Source organism: Stegastes partitus, unplaced genomic scaffold, assembly GCF_000690725.1.
Source record: "Stegastes partitus isolate 25-593 unplaced genomic scaffold, Stegastes_partitus-1.0.2 Scaffold403, whole genome shotgun sequence".
NCBI lineage: Eukaryota > Metazoa > Chordata > Actinopteri > Pomacentridae > Stegastes > Stegastes partitus.
The window spans coordinates 249,067-259,388 of NW_007578134.1; the positions used below are offsets into that span (position 1 = coordinate 249,067).

At 42.2% G+C, this 10,322-nt stretch overlaps 1 protein-coding gene across 1 annotated transcript in view; it reads right to left on the reverse strand.

The window, feature by feature from the left end:
- Positions 1–791: 791 nt before the first annotated feature.
- LOC103359908 (methylmalonate-semialdehyde dehydrogenase [acylating], mitochondrial-like) overlaps positions 792–10,322 on the reverse strand; it is a 16,634-nt gene continuing 7,103 nt past the window's right edge. The window contains exons 6-12 of the mRNA XM_008285473.1: positions 8,493–8,795; positions 8,061–8,182; positions 6,109–6,298; positions 5,782–5,963; positions 3,498–3,677; positions 2,800–2,898; positions 792–1,824 (exon numbers count right to left, since the gene is read on the reverse strand). Of these exons, the coding sequence (XP_008283695.1) occupies positions 1,720–1,824; positions 2,800–2,898; positions 3,498–3,677; positions 5,782–5,963; positions 6,109–6,298; positions 8,061–8,182; positions 8,493–8,795 (1,181 nt within the window). The 3' untranslated portion in view covers positions 792–1,719. The remainder of the gene's footprint in view (positions 1,825–2,799; positions 2,899–3,497; positions 3,678–5,781; positions 5,964–6,108; positions 6,299–8,060; positions 8,183–8,492; positions 8,796–10,322) is intronic.

A 10,322-nucleotide genomic window follows, 5' to 3' on the forward strand; every position in this document is an offset into this window, starting at 1 on the left:
TCTGCAGAACGCCTGATGCTTTCCTCTGCAATCTTGACGTCGTCGTTTTTTTTTCTAATGATGCCGTTTACTTTGACAAGGTTGCCTGGAAAACATCCCTAAAGCATCACATTCCCAGCACCACGCTTCACTGTTGACTGCTTCTCCTTTCTGTGTTCAAACATTTTCATCTCATCCAACCACAGAACTGACGGGCAGCTTTCTTCTCAGTCCAGCCGAGCTTCTGTGTCTCTGATTCATCAGGACGGTCTTGGTGTTTATCCTGCCAGTGCTCACATCTGGCTTCCTACCAGCCCTTTGAGATTTTGTTGTTTTTTTTTAGTGGAGGAACTTCTTGTACCTTTTGATGATTCTTTGCTCTGTGGCCACCGGCTCTTGAAAACACTTGGATAGGATTTTATAGCCCTTTTTTTTTCGTCCTCTTTTTCAGCCTAACAGCAGCTCATTCATTTATAGGGTTTAGTCATGACTTAGATTTGGCTCGTAACGGTCTGGAGAACTACTGCATCAGCTGTTTTCAGTTTATAGTGTATTAAAATGTTCTAGAGCATAATAGAATATGAATTTTCTCAAAAAAAAAAAAAAGAGGTGATTTCGAAGGATGTGAATAATTGTGGATGCGACATTTTCAGTAAAATTGTTTAAAAAAAAATAAAATCTTCTGTCACTTCCAGCCAGAAGAAGCCTCTTGGTTACGGAGAACTACACTATACAGCAACGATTAGCACGGCTAGAAATAAGTTTGGGCTTAACTGTATAATAAAACCATTTCGGCAGAAATCACAGCTCAGTTCAGTCAAATTACAGCGTCTTTATTGAAACAGTCTCCAACATCCCCGCTGTTATCTCTTCATCTTTAGGCCCGAGAAGTCAGAGGGAAGTGAAGGGGGACGAGGTCTGAAAGTAGCTCAATACCTCTGGTGAAAATAAATCTAGTACAAACCGTAACTGCAGCACAACTACCAACAGTTTTCACCCCAGACATTTTAGCATAATGTGTACACAGAATATATTCCAAGCTCATAACATGTGAAACACTGCAATTTAACCCTCGATACCATTCGTGACCGCAAGTGCTTCTTTGATGGGGGGGGGCAGTAAAAAAACACCTTAATCTGACACACAAGAGGACACACACACACTAACCCCAACACTGCTAGGATACACATTTAGAGGACGATAGCTGCAACTAGTATTTCAGTTCTGATGGAGTGATAAAATGGCTGTGCTCATGTTCTGATGTTTCTTCCATTCACATCTAAGATTCAAGTATCTACCCCATTACCTGACACACAGAACAGTCTAATGAACCACAGGAGACACCGGTGGAAGACATTTGCTGAGCAGCAGAAGCCCTGATCCCTGCGATTTTTTTTTTGTCTCCTCCTGAAGGTTTTAAGAAATGTGACGCCACGGCACTCAACGGATCATGAAAACCGTTTGACCGCGTTTAGCTCCTGATCTTCCCCTCCCCACCCCCGCCCCAGGTCAGCACAGGAAATGAGCCCGTACATTACATCTCCTTCCTCGGCTCTAAAGCAGGTGAAGGTAAAGTGTGATTTGTGCAGAAACACAGTCCAGGATGTTCAGCTAATAATCCCCCAGTATGAATTTTTCTCAGCAGTAGTAACCTTTGTTCCGATCCCCTCCCTGGGCTTCTTCTCCGTAAGGCATGTAAAGAAGTCACTGAGGGTTACGACGGACGGCGGCCGGTTCAGCTTAGCGTCCCATGGTCGGCATGGTAACAGCCGGGCTCGTTAGAGTCGCGTCCTCGGCCTTCCACTGTGAGGTCACCGTCTTGATCTGAGTGTAGAACTGGATGCCCTGGTGGTGAACAGACAACAGATGTGTCCAGCAGGTTTAAAAAAAAAAAAAAAGAACTAGTGTCTCTATTGTGGTTTCTAAATCGGAGGTTCCAGTGATTTTTCTGCTCACACATCTGGATGTTAATCATGTAAATTGTTGGGTTTTAAAATACGACCGTTCCGACGCGTTGCGATCCGACGATGTACGCGCGTTATTATGCTGTCAAACAAGCGCCAGACGCAGCTCGTACAAATCAGTTAACACCGAACCCAGACGAGTTCAATGCATTTTATTAAAGCTGCAACAACACCTCTGGGCAAAAAGGGACGCTGCTGCCTGCGCTCACTTTCCCTTTAACAAATTAGGTAACATTATATTATTGCTCCCTCGTATTTTAAAGTCTCTTTTAGAATCAAGAACTGAAAATGAGTTGAAAAAAGGGAAATAATTCAATTTTTTTGCGACGCCTCTGCAGCCTTATTCATTCACGGTGTCCGTAACGATTTTCGTAGGCAGAAAATATTTTTACTTTTCTGACAACTACTAAAAAAACGTAACACTTGGTCATTTGTGATGCTCTATATTTATTTGATTGCTGTATTGTATTTCAAACTAACTAGGTTTGTGTGCAGTTTTAAGAAAATTAAGACAGATTGAGCTCTAAATAGGAGTCTGTGTTCAACTGCACAACATACTTCTTGCTTTTGAAGCGATCAAGCTGTCAAGGCGGTAACGGTTTGGCTGCCGTCCTGCTCCAGAAACCATGAGAAGCGCTCTACTTGTATGAGCAATTCACTGTTTTCCAAAATCTAAATTGTATATTTAAGAAAACAGAACCAGTGCGACAGTCTACACAAATATTTTCCACGCTCTCATCTTTCTAAATTATCCAAACCTGGAAATTACTAAAAATCGATGTGTTTCTGTACTGTGTAGAAACCTTTGGATGCAGACTATTTGGATGATCTCAGATGTGACACTTTTGTCATTTACCTGCTTGCCATAGAAGTTGGTGTCTCCTCTGAATGAACCTCTGGAGCCGGTGAAGGAGAACATGGGGAGGGGGACGGGGATGGGTACGTTCACGCCGATCTGTAGAATCAAATACACAAGTTGTTAAGAAACCACAACTACTGCAGGTCTACAGCAGCAGTGTAATGTAATTGGCAGCATCTTCTTTAAAAGCCAGGATTAACGTACTTAACAGACAATATAAATACACAAAAATGGACATAATGCTTTGGATTAATGTCATGAAAAACAGTAAATCCCGTGTTATACGTGTATTTTTACACAATAAAAAACATCGACATTCAACTGTAACGCACAACCTGTTCCAGAGATCCACTATAAACTCGCTCCTGCTGAGTTAATACCCAAGTTTTGGGATTGTTCCACTGCTCACCGTGTTCTGCCAGGTAATACCTGACACAGTTTCAGGTTGGCAGCGTACATCCGACTTCCCTCCAATAAATATTCCCACTTCACATGAACCCTGCCTGTCTGTTTCCTTCTTCTGAAACTCGACGCCGCCCACACGAAGCTATTTACTCATCACAGGTGAGTTAGCGAAGACCAAAATAACACCAAAAGGTGACCGGTTCACCTCATGATTTGAAAATCACACCTCCAACAGACTTTTTATTTACATTCCCGTCATTTTGTTGAGCCTTTGTAAACACATTTCTCACCTGGCCGACGTCCACCTCGTGAGTGTATTTGCGCGCCGTGGCGCCGTTGGTGGTAAAGATGGCCGTGCCGTTGCCGTAAGGGTTGCTGTTGATTAAAGAAATGGCTTCGTCGAGGGTGTCGGCCTCCAGGACGACGAGCACCGGTCCAAAGATCTCCTCCTTGTAACATTTCATGCCCGACTGGAAAAAAAAAAGAACGGCAGAGTGATGAGTTTCCTCCAGCACTTAACAAAATCCACGACTTAAAAAACTCCACGAGGCATTATTAGCAGGATGTAAGGCACCATTAGGTTCATGCTGGGGAAGACGAGGGGAAAAGTGCTGTAAATGCATTTTGTAACACTTACAGCTACTTTCTATTTTAAGATGTGACACTCAACACTCATAAGCGGAAACCTTGACGGGTGGGAAATGTCACCCTGAGAAGGCTCCTGTGAGGAGGTGATGTTTTATAAGTCTGCAGTGCACAGAGGCCGTCACCGCTTTGTCCCGACTGATGCGGATATTTTGTAAAGCAAACATTTATCTCCACGGTTGGACCTCTTATCTGCACACAAACGAAACCTAGTGCAGATAACCGGAGTCCAGTTATTACTAATCAAAAAGAACATTTCAGATATCAACAACGTCATTATTCCAGGATAGATGTTACACAGTTTTAACATTCATGTGTTTCTCACCTGCAGCTAATTCACGACGTACAACACAGATATCTGCTGCTGAGTTATGACGAGCTGTAATTTAATTTCTAGAAGATTAGTTCTGACTAGTTTAATTCGAGATATCAACAACGTCATTTGAAGATCCTTAAATTAAGTTTGAACTGCTCAGAATTAAATTATAGACTCCTTCAACTGGAATTCTGACCAGTTGAAATGCAATTACAAATATCCTGGATTAGGGTTTTGATTCAGTGAAATGACGCTGTGGACATATGTAGTCAAGTCAGAAGCTACAGAAAACAGGAGGTGGCTTCAAACGTAGCCACATATCACAGGTGGTTTTTACTGAGTAGAGCAGGATGTTTTTGGGAGAAGTTTTGGTAAATTTTGACCACAAGTGTCCAATGAACAAAGCTCTCATTCTCCACAAACTCCTCACCGATTAGCCCTTTTTATTTTACTGCCTTTCTGATCTCATTACCTCTGTTAACACTGTTCAAATGTTTTGCTGGAGCAACATCCAATGAGAAGCCTCACATGAGCTGCAGCAATTCAGATGAGTCATAAGGACGTTTGAGATATCTGCAGATGTTATTCTGACGATTTTAAACAAAATTACAGATAATATTCAACTAATTCTGACTGGCGTTATTAAAATCTGGAAGAAAAATGCTCAATAGTCAGAGTGTAAATAGTCACAATTACGTTGTTGAAACCTGTAATTTTATTTTACAGATTGTTAAAGTCAGCTACAAAATGTTTTAAACACCTGTTCTAACACATGCATTGTGTTGGAACTTAATTGAAAAATGTGTTTCTGTCTCTCATGAAGCTCATTAACTCTTGAAAAAGTGAAAAAAACAACAACATATCAAGTGAATGTAGGAGGTTTTGTGCAAGCCTGGTGAGTTTTTTTTTTCTCTCCAAATTTTGGAGTTTTTAAATCAGCTTTTTCTAATGTGATGCTTCAAAATGCAAATACTTCATGGGAACACTGCTAATGTCTGCTGTGTCCAACGTTACTTGGTTACACAGCATCTGCAGTTTAAAGTCTGCAGAAACAATGAAACTGCAGGTTTTCTCTGATATTTGATGTATTTTTGATGTCGACAGGCCCAGCAGGCTTCATAGAACATTTGTAGCTGTTATTGCATCTGTACGTCCGTCTAGAAAAACATCGACATTAGTGCGGACAAGTTCTGTGTCGGTGGGAAAACGTTCTGGGCAGGAAAATCACTATGTTCCACTGAAAGGTTTGACTTTTTAGCCTTAAGGGCTAAAAGCATTTTATCAACTTTTTTAATCTGGGAAGTTACTTTCATCTCACCAGGATTCCTGTAAGCTCCACAGCTGATCTAAAACGTTCTTAGCAGGAGGAGAGCTATAAAGCCCTGTGGACACTCACCAGTGGGTGAGAAAATACAGCATGCTGAACATTTGATTTAAATTACAACAAGCTTCAACAAACACTCGCTTAATCGATTTTGCCCGCAATAATTACTTGACCTACAAAAAAGCTCTACAGAAAACAAGTTCTCTCATTTAAACGTCTCCTTTCTACTTTCCGAGCCTCCTCGATGAACTCGTAGCTCTTGTAGGGCATTTTCAAGTTCTTGACTCACCTTAACGTTACCCAAGATGGTGGGGCCCACAAAGTTTCCATTCTCGTATCCTTTGACGTTGACATTTCTTCCGTCCAGCAGCAGCTTGGCGCCTTCGTCCACCCCGCTCTGGATCAGAAACTCCACTCTGGCCTTTGCTTCAGGAGAGATCAGGGGACCCACGTCGGCCCCGGGCTGATCACCTTCAACAGAAATATAGTATATTAGCATTAACAATGCAATATTGTGCTGCTAGACTGTATATTAATACGCATAAGAGCTGATACTAATAGAAATGTTAAGGAAGGACATCTTTAACTGTATTGACACAGTTACAGAAGAAGCTACCTGCATTTACGCGCAGAGATTTGGAGCGCTCCACCAGCTCTGGCAGCCATTCGCGAGACTCCCCAACAAAAATAGCCGTGGACAGAGCCATGCAGCGCTGGCCAGCTGCTCCGAACGCAGCGCCCACCAGCTGGTTGATGGTGTTCTCTTTGTTGGCATCAGGCATCACCACTCCGTGGTTCTTGGCACCCTAAAAGCAAAAATGTAGGACACGGCTCAGTAGGATTTCTCTTGAAAAGACTGTAGGACATCAAACAGAGGCAGCGCGGTGCTAAAATGGACATCAATCTGCCACAACATTAAAACCACTGACAGGTGAAGCGTGAATTATCTCATTATAATGGCACCTGTCGGGGAACAGGATTTATTAGGCCGCAAGTGAGCTGTCAGCTCTTAAAGGGGGAGTGGTGAAGGCATGAAAAATGGGCAGCGAGAGGATCTTAAAGAAACTGTGATGGCAGACGACTGGGTCAGAGCATCTCCAAAGGTGCTGTGGGGGTGTTCCCGGTATGCAGTGGTTACCAGGAGTGGAGGAAGGAAGCACAATAGGGCACGAAGCATCCCACAGAAGAGCTGCAGTAGCACAAACTGCTGAAAACCTTCCTGCTGCTGTGATAGAAAGGAGTCAGTATATGGAGCAGAGCGGTCAAAGCATTCAATCTGACTCCTGTCCACCGCTGAGAGCTCTTACAGACGTGGACGCTGGAGCACCTGGTCTGATAAATCTTCTTTTAAAACCAACACATGGCTTCCACATGACTGACTTTGAAAGCAGACAGTAAGAGGTTCTATTCATACCACAACAGGTGCACATTGCTCCTCATACTGAAAAGAAAACCCACCGTGGAGGTTTCTGAAACGCTGTGACTTTGCATTTTTTACATGGTATCACAGCTGGTTAGAAATTGGACTGTAGCACCATGTGAGTGAGAGCATTCCTGAGGTGCACAGTGGATGGACGTACTGCAGCACGGGCTTTCTGGGGAATTCAAAACTTATCACTGTGTTTGGGCACATTTGATGCAAAGCATGCACAAATCAAAGCACCTCCACAGTCTGACGGCGGCTGCTTCAATTACAGCTCATTAAATCATGAATTAGAAAGATGTGGATGACAAAGGATCTCCTCACAGTCTCTCCTTATAACAAGCATTTGTTTTGCACACTGTTTGTTTTCCTGTGCTGCTTAAATTGTCAGCTGGAGGGGTTTGCATGGACGTGGCTAAATGATGAACTTTACAGCACACGTATCCTTGCAGACATGTGGAAAGCATCAGTTGGCCTTTACATTATTTACTAGTGCATCTGAAAAAAACAACAGATTGTAAAAAAAAAAAGTAGATTTTTTTCATCATTTAAAAAGGTGAACTTTTAGACTATATTCATTGCACGTAAAGTTGAATATTTCAAGTCTTTTTTTTTTTTTAAATTTGATTAATATGGCTCATAGCTCATGAAATCTTATATCCAAAATTATTAAAATATTTCCTAAGATCAATTAAAAAAGGATTTACAAGACTGAAATGTCCAACTTCTGATAAGTGTGCTCATTTATACACTCTGATTTTACCTCCAATTTCAATCCAATCAAGCATCTGTAGGACGTTCTGGTTTAAAAAAAAGAAAAGAAAAAAAAAAAAAAGTCTGATCCATGGAGGCTCCACCTCGTAGCTACCAGGACTTAAAGGATTTGATGCTAACGTGTTCATACCTGATACTACAGCACACCTTCAGAGGTATGTGAAGCCTCGACCAATCAGAGAGGGGCGGGAGGTCATGTGGTTTTAATGTTGTGGCAAGTTGGTGTATGTCAAAGGTTTCAGTGATTAACTGTTTTGGTAACAACAACTGTGCTTGATGCATTTCTTGCCCACAACAATAGGAAGCATTTTAAGCCTTATTTTAATTCCCTGATGTGAGAGTTGTTCCTTTTTTCCTGTAAAACTAAATACCATGTTGGACTGCACTCTCTTGCCGTTCTTGGAGCCCCTCTCGTAGATGTACTCTCCGGCCTGGTTGGAGCCCACGAAGCTGATGGCTTTGATGGCTGGATGGTCACAGATGAAGTTCACAGCTACACAGAGATACAAACAAGAAAAATTTAAATCTTTCTTCTTTTTTTTTTCCATCTATGCCACACCCTGGAGGCTTAATAACCAAGCACTGATACAGATATTCAAATCTTCCTGCTTCAAATGCCTGTGAATTACTTACAGATATAGGCTGCACACATTATGAAAATTTCCTATCTACATATTGCCAGGGGGTGTACGATTAGGGTTTGAATCATCCTTGAACCTTCGCCCCTTGTTGTTTATCAAACACACAGATTGCGAGCTCCTGAATGAACAGGTAATCACACACACACACACACACGCTCTTACCTGCATGCTGCCCGTGGATGATGTTGAGCGTGCCATCTGGCGCCCCGGCGTCCTGCAGCAATTTGGCCAGGAGCATGGTGCAGCCGGGGACGCGCTCCGACGGCTTCATCAGGTAGGTGTTGCCGCACACCATGCCGATGGGGAACATCCACAGAGGGATCATGGCGGGGAAGTTGAAGGGGGCGATGCCGGCGCACACTCCGATGGGGAGGCGGTACGTGTAGGTGTCCATGTCCTTGGTGATGGAGGGTAAAGTTTCCCCCAGCATGAGCGACGTGATGCTGCAGGCGTGCTCCACCACCTCTGAGGGGCGAAAATGTGCACAGATAAACAAATCGGACCCACAATTTGCTGATAAATCTACTCCTGAAAGCTGAAATGACACAAGATGACTTAACAGTTAATTTCCCAAATTTGTATTTTTGCCTCTTACTCGAGGAATAAAAATGCTAATTCGTAGCCTTAAAGGATCTCCGGTTAGAAATTATGCCAAACAGCTGGAAAGGTGTCTGTCAGTATATTTTATGACGCTGTAAGTTTTGCACCATATTACTTTCAGGTGCTTCCGGGTACGTGGGAGGAGCAGCTGTCTGTCACAATCGACTGTATCTGGAGAAATGCTGCATCGGTTTCAATCTGCGACTACATTTTAAGATTACGCACAGGATGACGCACACATCCCCCAAACATACACATCAGTTCAACTCTGCTCTTCCACCTAAATGAAATACAAAATATTATACTTTAACTTGCTGTTTTTGAGCTTTAATGTAGCTCTTTGAGATATGTAGCATAAAAACATTTGAGGCTCTACTGTATTGCTACCAATGCTGCGAGGAAGAACATTATATTGTCACGGACTAATTAAAAAACACCAGCTGTAAAAGGCTGGCAGACAGCGCTGCCGAGCTTACGGCACCTTACAAGTGTACTACAAACCGAAAACAGACAAATTCTATGAAATCTGGGGTTATTTTTAAAACTACGTGGAACCGGGTATTTCTGTCATCTTGCTGCAAGGATTTTCTTGACTGTTTTTTATTGCACATCATTAATGTAACCTCAGATGTTTCCTCTGAAATAAATCTGAGCCGCTGCTGTGTGTTTTCATTGTTTAGTACTTTTTCTTAGGTCTGCAACGTCTAGGTTTACTATCGATATGCTCTCACTGGACCAGATTCTAATTGGTCGGACAATCGTCTGTGTTACATTAATAAGGAGAAAGCGCTACAGCAGTCTCTCTAGGATTAATCCATTATTTTTGGTAGCAGGAGGAACAGACTACCTGTGAACACCTCACGACTTCAAACTTGCCCAACCTATTGGAGACTGCTAGATCAAACTTATTTAACATTTACTGAACACTTACTGAACGTTTATTCAGCTCTAAACTAACCGACAACACGTTAAACAAGTTGGTGTGGCTGCATTTTGTTCAAACCGATGGCCAGAAAGTGGAACGTAAACTCTGCAAACAGCCGTTTGTATATCACAGCTGAACAGCCAACATGACAGATGGACTAAACACAGCAGCTAACTTGTCTCTGGTTTATTCCTCAATAGTTCTTGTGCTGGAATCACTTCTATTTTCAGAAAACTCATGACAATTCGCAGCTGCTCTCTTCCCAGTCTGTCCTGATCATTTCAGAATAAAACAACCAGGTTGAAATGATTAAACATGCTGAAAATAATAGCTTTTTGTGTTTATTTAGAATTTATTCCCTACGATCATCTGACATGATTTCAGTCAACAGCGGTTTTCTTTGGTTGACTTTTTCCTCTTTTCATAATTCATTCATCATCTACTCTCTGTAAAAAAAAAAAAAAAAA